General features: G+C 41.2%; 1 protein-coding gene across 4 annotated transcripts in view; it reads left to right on the top strand.

Moving 5' to 3' along the window:
* The first annotated feature begins 537 nt into the window (after window positions 1–537).
* Window positions 538–19,655, top strand: part of INTS6 (integrator complex subunit 6) — a 112,644-nt gene continuing 93,526 nt past the window's right edge. For all 4 annotated transcript variants that reach the window (XR_009550766.1, XR_009550767.1, XR_009550765.1 and 1 more), the window contains exons 1-3: window positions 538–1,171; window positions 1,508–1,585; window positions 2,428–2,577. Coding sequence is in view for 1 of the 4 variants with exons in the window: in XM_007521561.2 (XP_007521623.1) it covers window positions 1,061–1,171; window positions 1,508–1,585; window positions 2,428–2,577 (339 nt within the window). In the remaining 3 variants the exon portion in view is untranslated. The remainder of the gene's footprint in view (window positions 1,172–1,507; window positions 1,586–2,427; window positions 2,578–19,655) is intronic.

The following is a 19,655-nucleotide window of genomic DNA, read 5'->3' as shown; positions in this document are numbered from 1 at the left end:
GAGCGAGCCCGCCGGCCAGCTCCTTCTCCTGGTCCGAGACACGGTCACTGTGCTCATCCCCTGCCCACTCGCCTCCCAGGGAAGATGTCCGCCACCAGGGGCCTCCAGAGGGAAGGGAGGTCGGCCTCCATTTCCCTTCCCCCGACCCCTATCACCTCCAACAGGCAAAGAGAAGCCGGCGGTCCCGATGCGCAGCCGCGCAGCCGCGCAGCCGCGGCCTCCCCGCGCGCGTTGACGCGGCCCCCCTCCTCCCATCCCCCGCCCCTTCCCGGAGCCCGCCTCCGCGTCTGCCGGCCCGCCCGCTCGCCCCGCGCGCTCGCACTCGCGCGCACCCGATGCCCCGCCCTCGCGCGTGCTCAGTAACAGTCCTCGGAGCCAGCCTACAAGCTGCCTCCGCCCCCGAACTGTTTAAATATGCTAATAAGAGAGCCAAGACTAGCCAATAGAACGGCGGGGCGGTGCATCACGTGGCGAGAGGACGTGTCAGGGGGCGGAGCCTCTGCAGCCCCTGCCCGAGTTAAAACCGGAGTGTGAGAGAGAAAAGCGCTTCAGTAGCGAGAGGGGCTGGGAAAGTGGTGATACCGTCGGGGTGCGGAGGGAGTCCCTGAAACTTCTCCCAACAGCCCCAGGGCCAATCTCCCCTCAGCCCACTCCCCTCTTCGCCAGCTCCCAGGTTCCCCACTCCCTGCACCGGGGGTGGGGTGGGGAGCCAGGCCCGTCTCCCGCTGGGACACACACAGGGGCCGGGAGCGGGGACGGGACCCCCGAGGCAGGGGGGGGAACAGACCGACAGACAGACGGCCAGGCGCCCGCCCCAGCAGGCAGGCAGGCAGGAGGAGGCGGAGGCGGGGGTACGACCGGGAGAACTGGGTCTGGGGAGTTTCCTTTCAACTACCGGGGGAGAAACTCCCCGTAGCCGGAGGAGAGACCAGACGGTGTTTTCCTCCCGGGGGCCGCGCTCCCCCGGCCCGCGTAGCGGCGGCCGCCGCCGCCACCGGCTCCTCCACCTCTGCCATCTCTTTCTCCAACACCTCGGGCCCCGGTGTCCCCGGCCAGCACTATGCCCATCTTACTGTTCCTGATAGACACGTCTGCCTCTATGAACCAGCGCAGCCATCTGGGCACCACCTACCTGGACACGGCCAAAGGCGCGGTAGAGACCTTCATGAAGGTACCGACTGACCGAGCCCGGGCGGCGACCCCGGCCCGGCGGCCCCCGGGCGGCAGGGTGGGGGGAGGGCGGCGGGGGCAGCGAGCGGGGGCGGCGGGGACCTGACTGCGGGCGCTGCCGGGCTCGGGAACCCCCTCCCCCACCACGCGGGCGGGCGCTGCGAGCCGGGCTCGGCCGAGGCCTGGCTGCGGCCCCGGGCTGTGCGAGGGCCGCTGTGTGTGTGGGGCGGCGTGGAGGGGCGGCCGCTGCGTGTGCGGTACTGGGGGGGGGCGGCTGGGCGCCCCTTCTCGGCTGGGTAACCTCGCCTGTGTGCTCCCCCACCCCCCGCTCCCGCAGCTGCGTGCCCGGGATCCCGCCAGCCGAGGAGACAGGTACATGCTGGTGACTTTCGAAGAGCCGCCCTATGCCATCAAGGTAACAGCCCTCGCCCTCCCTCTTCCTCCTGCGGGCGCCGCCGCTGCCCTCCCCGCCCCCTCCCCCCGCCGCCCTGTCTTCCCTGGCCTCCCCTCCCCCACCCGCGCGGGCCGGGGGCTCTTCCCCCGCCGCCGCGCCCGCGCCCCCGGCACCCGGGAGCCTCGCGGAGTCGCGGGGCGGCCTCGGTCCCCTCCCCGGCCTGACCCAGCAGCGGCCGCCGCGGCGCTGCGATCAACATGGCCGACATTTCCCCTCCGCGGCGTGAGCGGCTGCAATGAACTGTGGGGGATATTTATTCAAGTTCGCCCGAGTGACAGCGGCCCGGCCTGTCGAGCCCCGGTTTGCATTAAAGGGGACCCGAGGCTGCCGCGCCCGGCGCGCGGGGCGGGGGTGGGGGGGGGCTGGGGGCACCCGTCTCCGTCTCCCCCCCCCCCCACCCCCCGACTGAGAGGGAGGGAGAGAGAGAGGGCTGAGGCCTGGGGGACGGCTGGGCTGGACGAGGTTCACTTCTGCTTCTGCTTTCCAGCAGCACCTTCACATCCCTCCATCTGGGGTATGAGATTAGGGCGGACATTTCCCCGCGAAGTTGTGAAGTCTTAAGCCTCATTACCCAAAGCTGCAGCGCAAGGAGCTTTATTCTTGTCCACCTTTGGACGAGAGTTTCCTCAGCAGCGATAACGTGGTAGGAACACGTTGACCACACCACACTGGGAAGTGAAGCAGCTACTTCCTGCACAGCTTGTTATAACGGCTGGTCCTGTGTTCATGGCCTCAAAAGATTAAAAAAAAAAAAAAGTCTTACTTTTTTTTTGTTTGTTTGTTTTTTTCCCTCCCTTCCCCAGGCCGGGTGGAAAGAAAATCATGCCACGTTTATGAATGAACTGAAAAATCTTCAGGCTGAAGGACTCACGACTCTTGGCCAATCCCTAAGGACAGCTTTTGATTTATTAAATTTAAATAGATTAGTAACTGGCATAGACAACTATGGGCAGGTAGGTTGAATATAAAGGTGGAAAACAATTGGTTTTTCTTTATGTGGAGAAACAAAAGTCCCATCCAAAAACTAGAGCATGAAAAACAGTTATAAAACATTTCATATTAAATGCAGTGTGCACACAACACAAAAGTGAAACTCTGACCATACCTTATATGGTTTTATGCCTCTCTCTCTTTTTTTCTTAAAATGAATTGTATTCACTATAAAGCTGACATGAATGTGGATTTCCTCCCTTGAAATTCAGTTAGAAAGGGAAACCATCCTGTCTCTCCCCCCCCCCCCCCACACTCAGTTTCTGTCATACTCTATTCACGGACAAATGGTGACTGTACCAATGATCTTCATTGCTCTTATCAGCTAGTAAAAATATTAGGGTTTAACCATATTGCATAACTCATTGTGAAAAGTAAAGTTCTTAACTGGAGTACAATAACTGGCTAAATGCAATAAGATATCACAGCTTTTTAAGTATGCACAATTAGCAGCTGTGCAGGAAGAATACATTCATCGCTGCACTAAATGGCAGATACAGAGACGTTTGTGTCTATAATTCCAGACCCTTGGAAAAGATGATACTTAAAACTGAGAGAGAGCTTTTCCTTCTGCCCTTAATTCTTCAGTTTCGCTGTTTCTGTTGTAGCTTTATTTATTTGAAGGTCAGATAGGAACTTTAAATCACATTATGGTCCACTATGAAACAATGCAAGATGGTTTGTTACATATATTTGTTCTTTTTTTGAAATATATGGCCTGGAAAATAAAAGATGCTGAAAAAACTGTACAATAAGTACTATACAAGGGAAATACTAACCTCAAGGGAGTTCAGTTTTTAGGTTGTGCAAAACATTATGATCCCAGTGAGACATTTAGCTACACCATTTTCTTCCTTTCCCAAGTTCCAAGAGCCATGGTTTTCATGTTTCACAAATTTCAATACAATTACTCCTGTAACAAACATATATATACACACACACACATATATGAAGAGTTAGTCTCTTGTTTTAGAAATGTTTATTCTAATGGTAACAGTTCAGTGCCTAAACATCCTTTGGAAGGATGGAACTTATTACTGTGGCATTTAAAGTACATTTTACAGTTCAGTCACTTTGTTTCTATTTTTACTGAGTGGCACTTCCACTATTTAAGTAAATGTAATTTTTAAGAAGTCATATTAACTTTTTTATGTTTTCCCTCAGTGCTTCTTTATTCTGTAATTTAGTAATTTACACACATTTGCCATAAACTTTTTAGTCTTTCCCCATTTTTATATTCTTTAAGAGTTACATGTAGCACTATACAATCTTAGTGCTTGATCTAGACCGAGTTCAAAGAGAAATTTGGTTGTCCTTTTTATAATTGATAGGTTGTCAGTGCAAAACAACTGTTGATTTTCAATTTTTTTTTCCCCCTGCATCACATTTTATTAGTGGGAAGTAATTTTTAGACATAGTGCTTATAAAATAAGGAAATATTTCTTAAGATGCTTCCCTAGGAAAGCTGTCATGGACTGAGGATATTGACAATTCATCTTATTTTACTGTTTTTTAAAAGTTTATATATTTATTTATCTGATTTGGATGTACAGAGAGAAATTAAGAGGTATAGGGAAGATAGGAAGAGAAAAGCACTTGTGGTGCTGCTTCACTGCTTGTGAAACAAATCTCCTGCAGGTGGGGAATGGGCTTGAACCCAGGTCCTTGCACACTGCAAGAATTTATTCAACCAGGTGCACCACCACCTAGCCCATGGTCTTGGCAATTCAAACCTGTGTGTTCCTTTTCCTGGTTGTCGTCTTTCACCTTGTCTGTAGACAAAAAAAATTTCAAGATCTGTGTTCTTACCATTTTTACCAAGATGAGAATCTGGAGATTAGAGTTTTTATTTATTTTTTCATGCTAGGACTTATTAATTCAAGCCATTCAGTTGTATTGATAAATAAGCAATGATCCAAGGAGTACTGGTATGCATATGTCCTGAACTGACACAAAAATGACACCATTAGCTTAAAATAGTTAGGATTTCCAAGTCAAAATGAAAAAGGTTGACCAAAGTGTTTAATTTGATTTATTTATTTTGGATAGAGGCAGAGAGAAAATGAGAGAGGAGATGGAGGGGAAGAGAGACACCTGCAAGACTGTCATACCTGTGAGCTTCCCATCTTGAGCTCAACTAGGTGTACCACCACCCAGTCCTCCCAGCTCCCCAGAGTATTTAATTTGAAGAACATATCTTTCTAGAAGATACTTTTCACCATAAACCTTTTCTCTTGATGATTGTAATGTTACATATTTTCTAATCACAGATAGGTTAATTATCAGGAATTTTGGTTGTCTAAAATATTTGATGCTAAATACAGTTCAGGTAGTTTTTGTGGAAGTATATCTGCTTATATTCTTTTTGATGTTTTCTCTGTAATGTTTTTACAAAATTCTCATTTCACATACTATATTAGATGCTCGATACATATAATCTCAGTCTCAGTAGTTGAAGGAAGTGCTAAAAGGTGACCTACATGAAAGTCAGTACATATTGATTTTCTAGGGCATTTGGAAACTATTTCTCAATTTTCTTACATGTCTAAATGTGGTATTATGTCTATATATTCATAGGTTGTATGTATTTATGAATTTGTGTGTCTTTAGTTATATAGACATTCTACATCTACTCCCTCCATATACACATTTAATTTTTCACAGTCAAATCCAAGAGTATTTTTAATATCTACATTGCATCTAGTCATTGAGTTAGCATACCTACAAATAAAACATCTTTATAAGGGTTTAGCTAGGATGCTAACAATTTAGACATCTGTAAGGTTAAAGTTACTGAGCAAAGAAAATTCTTGAGAATTTTTTTTCTCAAGCACTTTGGGTACCCCCCCCAGAAAATTCTGTGCATATAGAAGTCTTTATAAATATTTAATGTAGACAATCAGTATCATTGCTGACACTTCTGCAATCATGGAACAATGTCTAGCTTCTAGTCAATCTTTAATTATAGCAACACCCTACTGTATTGCATATGTTGCAGCCAGATTTTGTGTGCGTTTCCTTCCACATGTGTTTAAGATAAAGCTCATTAAAAAAGGTTTTTAAACTACTATATACTTATTTTGCCACCAAGGTTCTTGCTGGCTGATTTCCACCACTTCTGGTGGCCGTTATTTTTTTTTTCCTTTTTGATAGAGGGTTGGGGAGAGGGAGTGCAAGGAGGAGAGTGATCTGCAGCATCATTTGTGAAGGTTTTTCACTGCAGGTGGGGACAGAGACTTGGACCTGGGTCTTGGCATATGATAATGCTTGCAAGTAGGGTGTGCAGCCGTCAGTCCTTTTATATTGCCTATATTTTGAAAGCTGCTGAAAAGCTGAATCATCCTTAATTATCTAAAGTTGGGGTATAAACCAAATTATTAGAGGTCTGATTAAGGCTTTATATTTAGATTGATTTCCTTTTTTTTAAGTATAGGTTTGATATTCTTTTTTTAAAAAACATTCATTTAGGGGGGCTGGGCAGTAGCACAGCAAGTTAAGTGCTTATGGCATGAAGCACAAGGATCAATGTAAGGATCCTGGTTTGAGCTCCAGCTTCTCACCTGCAGGAGGATTGCTTCACCTGCAGTGTAGCCGGTCTGCAGGTATCTGTTTTTCTCACCCCCTCTCTGTCTTCCTCTCCTCTCTCAGTTTCTCTCTGTCATATCCAACAATAGCAATAACTACAACTAAGGCAACAAAAATGGGAAAAATGACCTCCAGGAGTAGTGGATTCATAGTGTAGGGACCAAGCCCCAGCGATAACCCTTGGGGAAAAAATAAATTCATTTATTGGATAGAGTCAAACAGAGGTGAAAGGATAGGGAATAGGTAGAGAAAGATACCTGCAACATTGTTTTACTGCTCATGAAGCCCCCTCACCGCCCAATTGAGATGGGGACTTAAACCCACTCCTTGTGCAGTGTAGTGTATGCTCAATCAAGTATGCCACCACCCAGCCTTTTGATTTATTTTATGTTTCAAGTTTTTCTGTTATCAGCTTATGTTTCCCACATTGTTGTTCTTTTGGGGGGGTCTGAAGAACTGCTGAGACTTGAACCCAGGATCTCATGCATATGAGGTATGTGCTTTATCACTGAGCTATATAACCCTAGCCTTTTTTTGCCTTTTTTTTCCTTTTCCCCATCATAAAGGCTTCACTGTTCTGACTCATTATTATTTTTTCTTTTGATAGATACAGACGAGATAGACAACATAGAACTAAAGTGCTTTGGAGCTGGGCTTGAACTTATAAGGGTTATGCACATGACAAAGCAAGTGTACTGTTGAAGTGAGTTTTGCCAGTCCTCTAGCAAAGTCCTTTCTTTTTTTCCCCTAATTTTTATAAATAGGTCAGAGAGAAATTATAGTCACCCACAGACCTGCTTCACTGCTCATAAAGTGGACCCTCAGCAGGTGGTGAGCAGGGGCTCAAACCCAGGTTCTTGTGCTTGGGAATATGTGTACTTAACCAGGTGCACCACCACCATGTCCCTCTGCTTTTTTTTTTTATATATATATTTATTTCCTTTTGTTGACCTTGTTGTTTTGTTTTTGTTGTTGGTAGAACAGAGAAATGGAGGGGTAGACAGGGGGAGAAAAAGTCGCCTGTGAAGCAACTCCCCTTCAGGTGGGGAGCCGGGGCTCGAACCCAGATCCTTATGCTGGTCCTTGCCTTTGCGCCACATGTGCTTAACCTGCTGCGCTACCGCCCGACTTCCTTCCTTTTCCTTTTTTAAGTTAGTTTCCAGTTATATTTACTTAACTAAATAGTACTGTGACCTGCAATTTAATATTTTTCTCTCAGACCTGACTACATACCACAATAGCCCAGTCACTGTACCACTACTGTTGACACAGTCCCACCATTTAGATATAGTTTAGGTGTCTTTTCAGTGAAGACAGCACTTGACAGTACCCTTAATGGGAATTCAGTATACTTTTACATTTTGAGGATTTTCAATGCAAAGTGTTTATTTCATTGAAAAATAGTTATTTTCAGACAAGTTCATGTTAAACTTAGAATAATTTTAACCAACTTCATTTAATTTTTTTATTAATGTTTATTTTATTTTAATGAAAAAGACAGAAAAGGAGAGAAACACCAGAGCACTTCTCAGCTCTGGTTTATGGTGGTGGGGATTGAACCAGGGAGCTTGGATCCTCAGGCATGAATGTCTTCTGCAGAATATTATGCTGTCTCCACAGCCTCTTAATTTTATTCTTTAGCATAAAGTGTTCTTTGTAAAATTAAGTTAGTTTAGGTAAAGTTCTAATGTTACTTTTTCTTTCTTTCTGTACAGCAGTCATGTAGTAATTCTCAGGTAGTATAAACTGTTAGGCTTCTCTATTAGTGTTGGTAGGCAAAATAATGAAAACTTGATTCCAGTTTGGGTTTTTCTTAGACTGCCGTACTTTAGTAATTATTAACTTGTAGAAATCTTTTCAAAAGAAAGATTATTATGCTAGAACATTACTATACGGAATATGAATTAGAAACATAGTGGTGAATGGTAGTTTGTAAATTTATGTTCCTGGACTTTTCCTTTTTTGTTTTCAGTGGAGACTGAGGCAGAGAGTAGGAGGAAGATACTACAGCACTGTAGCTTCCTTAAGTGTGATTGGGGTCAGGCTCAAACTTGGTGAAGTAGCACACTATCCAAATGAGCTATTTCACTGACTTTTTTATTTTGTTAAATTGTAAAATTAGTCATACCGTCTTTCTCTTTTTTAGTCATCTCTTGGACTTCACTGCTTCCAGCTGACTTTGTCAGATAAGCTATAGTCAGATAAGGAAATCAACCACACCACTCAGGCTTTCTTCATTGTGGTAGAGACTAAGGTCATTAGCATTTTATAATGTTAGTTCTGTAGAATTAAGTATGATAACATTGTTAGTTCAGGTAATACCCAGAACTTTTACAAAACTAAACTGTACCGATTAAATAATAACTCTTCCTCACTCTACTGTTTCTGAGGAATCAGAGTATTTGTTTCTTTATGACTTGACTTATTTCACTTACACAGTGTCTTCAAGATTCACATATTTTGTAGCATGTGATAGGCCTTTCTTAAGATCAAAGAATATATGACATTAAAAAAACACTTGATTTATTAATGAGGGGTGGTGGAGAAGCAGAGTCTCACTCTGGGACTTGCGATGCTCTTAACTGACCTTATGCTTTAGGGTCCAATGCTTTATCCATTGTGCCACCTTCTGAGATGCTATACAACATTTTTCTTACCCATCATTTCCATTTATGTTCTTGGGTTGCTTCTTTTATGAATAATGCTGCTGGGAAAACCCTGTGCTGATCTCTTTAATATTCTGCTTTAATCTGAAATGGAATTATTGGATCATATGGTAGTTCTATTTTAATTTTTTATTTACTTATATTTCATTAGTACTTTTTATTGGTTTTTAAAATATTTTTTTATCTTTGTTTATTGGATAGAGACAGAGAAATTGAGGGGGGAGGAAGAGAGAGAGAGAGAGCGAGATACCTACAGCACTACTTTACCACTTGTTAAACATTCCCCCTGTAGGTAGGGACTGGAGGCTCAACCTGGGTCCTTGCACATTGTAATGTGCACTCAACCAGGTGCCCTACCAGACGGCCCCCTATTTCATTTTTTTGGTGACTTCACCATTTTTTCCATAGTTGTATTATTTTCCATACAAACTAATGGTATACAAGAAATCTCATTTTCCACAATCTTGTCAAACATTTTTACCAGAGTACTGCTTATTTTCTGGCTTATCGTGGTACAGGGGATTGAACCTGAGACTTCAGAGCCTCAGACATCAGAGTCTGTTTGCATAACCCTTATGCTATCTACTCCCACTTGTAAACTTGTTTTTATTTTATTACTATTTTTATTTATTGGATAATGACAGAAATAGAGAGGGAAAGGGGTGATAGAGAGGGAGAGAGACAGAGAGACACTTGCATCCCTGCTTCACCACCACCTATGAAGCTTTCACCCTGCAGGTGGTGACCAGGGGCTTGAACCTGGGTCCTTTCGTACTTTAATGAGTGCTTAACTAGGTGCACCACCACCTGCCCCCTCCCCCTAAACTTATTTGTATATAGCATATATTCTTTTTTTTGGACATTAGCTATACTTGTGTGTTTGAAGTCATATCTCGCTTGTTTATTTGCATTTACCCTAGTTACCATTGAGTATCTCTTCACATGCTGACACATCATTTTTATGTTGTCTTTGTAGTATTATCAAGTCCTTTTCTTATTTTTAATTTGTTCTCAACTAGAACTTCATACGTGACACACATGTGCTCCATCCCTAAGCTGTACCTCTTTACCCTTCCTTGCTCATTTTGTTTACTATATTTTTATATTTATTTTCCCTTTTGTTGCCCTTGTTTTTTTTTATATTATTATAGTTGTTATTGTTATTGATGTTGTCATTGTTAGACAGGACAGAGAAAAATGCAGAAAGGAGGGGAAGACGGGGAGAGAAAGATAGACACCTGCAGACCTGCTTCACCGCCTGTGAAGCGACTCCCCGGTGGGGGTCTGGGGGCTCGAACCGGGATCCTTATGCCGGCCCTTGCGCTTAACCTGCTGCGCTACTGCCCAACTCCCTTGTTTACTATTTTAAATAAAATTTTTGCTTATTCATTGCATAGAGACAGAAATTGAGGGAGAGGGGAGATAAATGGAGAGGATGACACCTGCAGCTCTGCTTCATAGTTGGAAAAGCTTTCTCTCAGATGTGAGGGTGATCTGGCTGTGACATCTGTCACCCCACTGATTGCCAGGGTTGATTCGGCTGACCTGGCTGGGTAGGTGGGTGTCCCCTTCTTCCCTCACCGCTCCATGTGCATCCCTCCCGAAGCTGCACGCTCTGTCGAAGAGGACGGCCTTCCCTGAATAGAGATGGACCGGTGTTTGGTCAAGGGTATATGAGTAGCTCTGCTCCCCTGCTAGAACCTCCAAACAAGCTCTCAAGGAAAAGCTTTCTCTCTGCAGGTGGGGGCTGGAGGCTTGAACCACGGTCTTTGTGCATTGTAATATGTATACTATGAGGTGTGGCACCACCCAACTCCCATATTTATTTTTTAAAGCTTAAAAGATGTGTTAACTAATGAGAGGAAGAGAACCAGAGCATCACTTTGGCACATGTGATTCTGAGAACAAACACAGGACTCTGATGATTGAGAGTCTGATACCTTATCTACTGTTTTACCTTTTGGGCTACTCTTTGCTCACTTTTTTTTTTTCCTTTAATGTACAGTTTGAATTTATCTTTTTATTTTTATTGGCAGGGGTTAATGGTTTACAGTAAATACAGTTGCTGGTACACGTGTAAAATTTCTCAGTTTTCTGCAAAAAACTCCCACCCCTGCCTAGGTTCTCCTCCACCATCTTGCATCTGGACCTGAAAACTCTCCCCCCAGAATCCTTTACTTTAGTGCAATACACCAAACCCAGTCAAAGTTCTGCTTTGTGTTTCCCTTCCTGCTCTTATTTCTCAGATTCAGCCTATCATCTTTTTTTGGCTTGTTTCACTTAACATGATTCCTTCAAGCTCCATCCAAGATGAATTGGATTCATTATGCTTTATGGCTGAGTAGTATTTCATTGTGTTTATATACCACAACCTAGCCACTCATCTGTTGTTGGACACCTAGATTGCTTCCAGGTTTTGGCTATTACAAATTGTGCTGCTGTGAACCTAGGTATACATACATCTTTTTGGATTGCTGATTTGATTCCTTGGGATATATCCCCAGGAAGAGGAATTGCTGGGTCATAAGGTAAGGACCATTTCTAGCCTTCTGAGAGTTCTCCAGACTGCTCTCCACAGGGTTGGACCAATTTACATTCCCACAGCAGTTCAGGAGGGTTCCTTTGTCCCCACAACCTCTCCAGCATTTGTTGCTGCTACCTTTTCTGATGTATGACTTTCTCACAGGAATGAAGTGGTGTCTCATTATTGTCTTTATTTACATTCCTCTGACAATCAATGACTTGGAACATTTTTTCATGTCTGTTGGCATTTTGGATCTCTTCTGTGGTGAATATTCTGTTCATATCCTCTCCACATTTTGGGATGGGATCATCTTTTTTTGTTATTGTTGCTGCTGTTGTTGGCTTAGTTTGATGTCTGCTCATTCTAAAGTTCTATTGTTGTCAAATTGTAGATATTACTGTAATTATTTTTTGTCATCATTTGGGTTTCAAGATAGACACAAAACACCGAAGCGTCACTAGTGTGGTGGGGCTGTACTCTGACTGTAGTCAGATGCTTGGCAAACCAGGTACTCTTCCAGGTGAGCTATTTTAGTAGCTGAGGTAAATAAATTCTTTAATTATTTGGCGACTAAGTCATAATGGGATATATGACTTGCAAATACTTCTTTCCCATTTTAAGTTTGGCCATTTCGTTCTGTTTTTTTTTTCCCCAGACCACTGTTCAGCTCTGGCTTATGGTGATCAGCAGGGGATTGAATCTGGGACTTTGGAGAGGCCTTTTCATTCTGTTGCTTTCTTGTATACTGGTTTTAATATTCTTGGTGGCCCAGCTTATTTATTTATATCTATTTTCTAATGGTGGGAGGATACATAACAGAAACCAGAACCAGGTAATCACCCACCATATGCAGTGCTGGAGGTTGAATTTGGGACATTATATTTGAGAGTCCAAATCTATACACTGGCCACCTCTTGGCCAGCAGGTCTGCTGGTGTCTTTCTTCCTCAGTCCCCTCTCTCCTTACTTTCTCTCTCCTATTCAATAAAATAGAAAGGAAGGGAAAAAAAAAAAAAAGGCTGCCAGGAGCAGTGGATTCATAGTGCCAGAACTGAACCCCAGCAATAACCTGGTGACGAAAAAAGAATGTCCTGAGGATATCTTCACAGTAGTTAGAAATTATTGAAATTATAAGTACAAAAAGCATAAGTAGTAAGTTCTACTTCAAATAGTTGGATTTTCATGGTAGAGAGTGTTAGTAATTATGTGAACTATACAATGAGAAATTTAAAAGGCCAGGATAAAACCTAATATTTTAATGAAACCTTTCCTGTTATGTATCTTGGTTTAAGTCATTTGTGGTCAGAATTAGCTTAAAAGATTGAGTGGCTTATGCTGTAAATTTCTTTACATTTGTATAATACTCTATTACTTGAAAAATGTTTGAAGATAAAAACTTGCACATGTCCATTTTCATCTCTCCTGGGCTACTCTTTTATTCAGATAGACAAAACAGGGAGAGACATCAGTACCATAATTTTGCCCATGCAATGTTAGTCCCGTGTTATATTGGACCTTGAATCTGGACACATACGCAACCTGGTGAGCTATCTCTCCGTTCCCACACTACTTAGTTTAGCTAGCATAGTCATAGTCATTCACTCGAATTTATAAACTCTGCGTAAAATATTTTTTGGGGGACAATTTTTCTTTCTGTTGGTTAATGCTCATAAGTACCAGCCTTGCTTCTATTTAGAAAGTAGTTTATTTATATAAACTTCATTTGTGACTGCTAGAACATAAATGGAATATGTCTTTGTTTCCTGATTACTCTTCATTTACCCAGCTTTTTTTTTTTAAGTATGTAAGTTAAATACCTCATTCTCAGTGTGAGAACTAGTGAATATTTTATTAGTTATGCTATGAATCCATTGCTCCCAACACTGAATCCATTGTTCCTAGTGGCCATTTCCGCCCCCCCCCCCCCCCCGTTTTATTTGATAGGGCAGAGAGGAAGGGGAGATAGAGAAGGAGAGAGAAAGACACATCTGCAGACCTGCTTCACTACTTGTGAAGCATCCCTGTTACCAGTGGGGAGCTAGGGCTTGAATCCAGATCCTTCACTGGGTCCTTGTGCATAGTACTAAATGTACTTAACTGGGTGTGCCACCACCCGATCCGCAGAATTAGTGAATTTTTATATAGATTATTAAAAAAATTCGAGCTAGGGAGATAATGTTTTTGCAAACAGACTTCCATGTCTGAGATCCCAGGTTCAATCCCCATGCACCACCATAAGCCAGAGCTGAATGGTACTCTGGCAATAAGTAAATAAATAAATAATATCTTACTGACAACATTTCATTGGACTTTCTTTTCTTCCTTTTTCTCTTCTTTTTCATAGTGTTAACACAGTGAATCCACTGTTACCATTTTTATCTTCTGTTTTTTATTAGATAAGACAGAAATTGAGAGGGGAGGGGCAGAGATACCTAAAAACCTGCTTCACCACTCAGTGTCACCCCTGTAGTGGGGAGTAGGGATTGAACCTCAGTCCAATATACCACTGGCCTCCTCACTGAACTTTTTTTTTTTTTTTTAATATTTATTCCCTTTTGTTGCCCTTGTTTAATTGTAGTTGTTGCAGTTATTGTTGTTGCTGTTATTGATGTCGTAGTTGTTGTTGGATAGGATAGAGAGAAATGGAGAGAAGAGGGGAAGATGGGGAGAGAAAGATAGATACCTGCAGACCTGCTTCACCGCCTGTGAAGCAACTCCCCTGCAGGTGGGGAGCTGGGGACTTGAACCGGGATCCTTGAGCCTGTCCTTGCACTTTGCGCCATGTGTGCTTAACCTTCTGCGCTTCAGCCTGACTCCCCTCATTGAACTTCCTATCTATCAATGGCTTTTTAATGTTAATAGCTTCATTGCCTTTGGATTTAAAAGTGTGTTAAGTGTTTAATTTTTAAATTTTATTTTTTTATACGGTACTTTCATTAAATTTTTTTTTATTATCTTTATTGCATAGAGACAGCCAGAAATTGAGAAGAATGGGGAGATAGAGAGGGAGAAAGATACCTGCAGCACTGCTTCACCACTCTTGAAGTTTTCCCCCTGCATTTGGGGGCTGAGGGCTTGAACCCGGGTCCTTGCACACTGTATAATATATGTGTTCAGCCAGATGTGACCCATAGGTTTATTTTATCTTCCTCATGTTATTGATGAAGAAATGAAGGACCAGAAAGGATAAAATAGTAGATTTCTTAATAATTTTTAGGCATTTTATAAGATAGCAGTTGGTCATAAACTAGTTATGTGATTACTTGAATTTTAAAAATGGAGCTGTGGGTATATAGAGACACTCTTTTTTTTTTTTTTTCCCCCTCTGGGATTATTTCAGGGACTCTGTGCTGGCACTAAGAATTTACTGCCCCTGTGGCCAGTTTTTCCTTTTTATACAATAGGACAGAAAAATTGAGAGAGGAGGGGAAGATACAGAGATAAAGCTAGACACCTGCTGACCTGCCTAACCACGTGTGTACTCAAAAACAAATATATTTTTTATTTTCAAAGTACAACCTATTTTAGAATTCATTTGGAGATAGTTGTGGAAGGATAATGTTCACATCCGAAGAGTCAAGTGTAAATAAAGTGTGTGATCGTTTTTGCAGTGTAAATTTATATAGAGAAAAAAGTAAAATCAACCAAGGCAATTTTTTTTTTTTTCTTAGACTTGGAGCCCCATGCATGTACCATTTCATTCTCTCTGGGTTGAGTTTTTCGTTTACCATAGCATTGGGGGTTATGTTTGTTGTCATTATCATCTAAATTTTTTAAACCACCTATGTTCTAGAACTTGAACTTGGCTTGTATACATGTCAGGGTATATCTGATAATCTGGTAATCTACCTCTTTGCCCCAGAGTTGCTTTTATATAATAAAATACGTGTGTGTGTGTGTGTGTGTGTGTGTGTGTGGTGGAGGGTGGTGTTGCAGTGGGTTAAGCGTAGGTGCTGCAAAGTGCAAGGACCAGAGTAAGGATTCGAGTTTGAGCCCCTGGCTCCCCACCTGCAGGGGAGTCACTTCACAGGCGGTGAACCAGATCTGCAGGTGTCTGTTTTTCTCTCCTGCTCTCTGTCTTCCCCTCCTCTCTCCATTTTTCTTTGTCCTATCCAACAATAACGACAGCAGTGATGACGACAGCAACAACAACGATAAACAATAAGGGCAATAAAAATGGGGAAAAATGGCCTCTAGCAGCAGTGGATTTGTAGTGCAGGCATGGAGCCCCAGCAATAACCCTAGAGGCAAAAAAAAAAAAAAAAAAAGGTGTGATGACCTGGTTTCAAGCCCTGGTTCCTCACCTGCATGGGGAGGACCTCCTCAAAAGTGGAGAAAGAAGAGTGCCACAGGGTGTGTGTGTGTGTGTGTGTGTGTACGCGCGTGCGCTATCTCTCCCCCCCCCCATCAAAAACAGAATTTTAGTTTGTACATATGCTTGCTTATCTTGTACTTTTTTTGATATGGACCTTTTTTGATATGGAAAATGTTATATATATATATATGTATATATATACATATATGTATATGTGTATATATATGTATTTTTTTCCCCCTATCATTTTGCCCAAATGGGGGGTGTGTGTGGAATCTTGGTGAAAGTCCTTAGAAGGATCATATACTTTAAAAAAAGTCTTATTATTGAAATAAAAAGTTCTGAGTGTGTGAGAAAAAGTAATTGTAGCTTTTATCTGTTATATAATGTAGCTTATAACTAGTAAATAACATGATTGATGCTGTCATATTAAAAGAAAACTGCTTTTGTTAAAACTGTTGAGCCTACTTAAGTGTTAGGAGATATCAGTGAAAGTCACCTGGAAGCAGCCAAACAATTATTCTGGAAGGGTTAAAAAAAACCAAAACATTATTTTTGGTCATAGGAGTTGAAGATGATTGTTATTTAGTGTTTTGTGAAAGGTTAGGCTACCACAAAAACAAACAAAAAACCCAAGTTGACAGGATACTGTAGTTCTGGATTATGAAGAATAAGGAAAATAATGTATTTGTCATTTCTTGTCTCACTGATATTTTCTGTTAACTTATATTTTATATATATACATATATATGTATGTATATTTCTTCCTATCAAGTTTATTTTATTTTATTTTTGACCAGAGCACTACTCAGCTCTGGCTTACAACAGTTTATGGAGTTTCGGGGATTGAACCTGGGACTTTGAAGCCTCATACATGAGAGTCTCTTTGCATAACCATTATGCTGTCTCCCTCACCCCAACCTGGGTTATTGCTGAGGCTCTCCCAGAATGTTGAATCCACTGCTCCTGGTGGCTATCTCTTTTACTCCCCCCTCCTTTTTTTTTTTTTTTTTTTTTTAAATAAGACAGAAATTGAGAGGGGAAGATAGAAAAGGAGAGAAACGCCTGTAGAAGTGCTTCAGTGGTTATAAAAGTTTACCCTCCCCCCCACCCCCGCCGGTGGGGATTGGGGGAGGTTCAAACCCCAGTCCTTATGTATGCATTCAACCAGGTGTGCCACTGCTTGACCCCTTTTATATTCTTTATCAGTTAATAGCATGTGTAATATGTTCTGTAGTTCTAGCTGTTAATCCATTTACTCAATCAGTAAATTAGAGAAACCAAGAACGACCACTAGGTGGCACAGTTGAGCCCTGGCATTACATGTGTTTAAGTGATGCTTTGGTACACGTGCTTTTTCTTACTCATAAATAGATAAATAAAATTTTAAAACAATATATAAAAGGCTGGCAAGAGTTCACTTGGATAGTAAGTGCATTTACTTTGTCATGGGCACCACCCAGATTTAAGCCTGGCCTCCACTCTGCTGAAGGCAGCTTTGGTCCTGTGGTGTCTTTCACTTTCTGTCTTAAAAAGTATGTGTGCTTGTACACTGAGCCTGAATGATGAAGCCCCAGTAACAACCAAAAGAGAAGGAAAATAAACAAACCAAAAAAACCGCCTAAGACATTACATCTAGAAAATTAGTCCTAAATCAGTAGGAAGAGTGAAAAGTCATCATTTCTAAATTTTTTTATACAAAGTGGATGGTGACTAATGCAAATGAATATAAATCCTAATATGAGTTATGTTCTTAAATTTTCATTTTTGTGATCTGTATCAGCATTTTAAAATGTCAAGATCTATGCATTCTAATATGTGGCATCTGCCTTTTCATAAAGTTCATTTCTAAGACAAAACCATAAATTTGTAAGTATTGTTAGGAAAGCTACTAAAAAAATCCACAATAGATTTAAATAAAATGTGCTTTTAATTTTTTTTAAAAATTATTATTTAACAGTATAGACAGAAATTGAGAGGGAAGGTAGAGGGAGAGAGAAAGCACTGCTACAATGTATGTGAAGCTCCCCCCTATAGATGCGAGCCGGGGATTCACACCTGGGTCCTAGGTATGTGAACACTTAACTGGTTGTGCCACTGTTCAGCCCTGTGTGCTTTTCCCCCCAAAAAGAAATGTCATCAATTTTGAAGCTTTTAAATCTTTAAATTTTTGGAGTAGTAGTATTTAGTATAAGCATCGATGAGTATTTGAATTGGGAGTATAACTAGGATGGATTTTCGGAAACTATTTAAATATTTTCTCTTTCTGAAATTGGGTTACCACAAATCCATTCCTAGAAAATAAAGATTCTGTATTTTCCACAAAGTAAGATACTCTACATCTGATATGTATTATGTCTTACCCAAATTAAATATTTTCCAGATTGGCCTTCAGCCATATGGAACACAATAGATTAAACTTTTTCAAATGTTAAATGCTTTCTTAAATTAAATATAAATGTTTACTTGTTTTTTCATATACAACATCAGATCATCAGATGCTTCTCATTTTCTTTTTTTTTTTTTTGCCACTAGGGTGGTACTGCTGGGACTAGTGCCTGCATTATTCCACTGCTTCCTGTTGAACCTCTCTTTTTATTGATTAATTTTTATTAGTGATTTAATATTGATTTACAGCATTATAAGATTAACAGGGGTACAAATCCTCACTGTTCTACCACCAGAGGTCTTGATCCCAAGTCCTTCCATTGTAAGCTACAGCAGTTCTCCCAAGATTGCAGATATGTTTTAACTGTTATTTGTATAACTATCTGCTTATATTTGCTTATATTTGTACTTCTCCTATAGGTCCCACCTTTTCTTCCTTTCCAAGTCACAATACACTTAATATTACATCCAAATGTCCCTTCATCTTACTTCCTGTCTCTCCATGTGAACCTTTCTTTTCAAGGTAGAGAATTAGAGAAAGAGAGAGACTATATAGCACTGCTTTCCTGGTGTAGGTGCTCCCATGTAATAGACTGGAGGCCTGGAACTAGGCCCTCATGCATGGCTACAGTGTGCTCTACAAGGGAGATCCTCTTCATTTTCAGTTGTAGATGTTTGTATGCTGAAATGCTACATTCAGTTTCCATTTTTTTTGGTAGAGTAACTGTTGTGTTGTTTTGTAGACTATATTTGTAATGTAAATGTTTAGAAGGATGTAACCACATGGTTAAAGATGTGCTTTAACTAGACTTTGGAAAACCAATATATCTAAATTGGCAATTAATTAATAACACAAGGAGTTGGTTAATCTTGATGAAATAAGCAAGTCTGATTTATTAGTCAAATTAATTTTCTTCCTTACTGATATGTAACTTTACCTGCCTTTGAAAATAAGTTTTAATTTTGACGTTGATACTTATAAATCTTTCTACTATGTTTCTAGCCTATGTATCAATACATGATTCACTGGAGTAGTTTTTTTCTAATTGATAGTACTCATCCCATTGAATGTAATGGATATATAACCTCATTACTCTTTTATTCCAATATAAACAGTTTGCCTCTACTACTTTTTCAGTATTACTAAAGGTAATTTTTTTTTTTGAGTGGGAGAGGGTTTATCACTGGGGCTTCATAGCTTCAAGCCAATTTTTAACCCCCTCCAAGATAGACAGAGAATCAGAGAAAGACAACACCAAAACTTCCTTCTATAAAGTGGGGGTCAGTCAACTTAGAATCTCAGATTTGGGCATGACAGAGTAAGCTCTCTGTATTCAAGTGAATTTGTTGAGAGTAGTCTTCTTTAGACTATAGTACACATGAAAAACTCAAGATTCTTAGAAATTATTCATGCTTCAGATACACTGAGTTTATATACCTTTACTTTGAAGCAGTATTATTTAGTCCTATCAATTACTGAGCATTTAAATTTTTTCACATTCAAGTTAGTAACTTTTTAAAATACTTATTATGGGTAGAGACAGATAGAAATTGAGAGGGAAGG

This window comes from Erinaceus europaeus, chromosome 7 (genome assembly GCF_950295315.1).
Source record: "Erinaceus europaeus chromosome 7, mEriEur2.1, whole genome shotgun sequence".
In the NCBI taxonomy this organism is placed as follows: Eukaryota; Metazoa; Chordata; class Mammalia; order Eulipotyphla; family Erinaceidae; genus Erinaceus; species Erinaceus europaeus.
The sequence above is the reverse complement of the archived record's forward strand: the minus strand, read 5'-3'. Positions and strand labels throughout refer to the sequence as shown.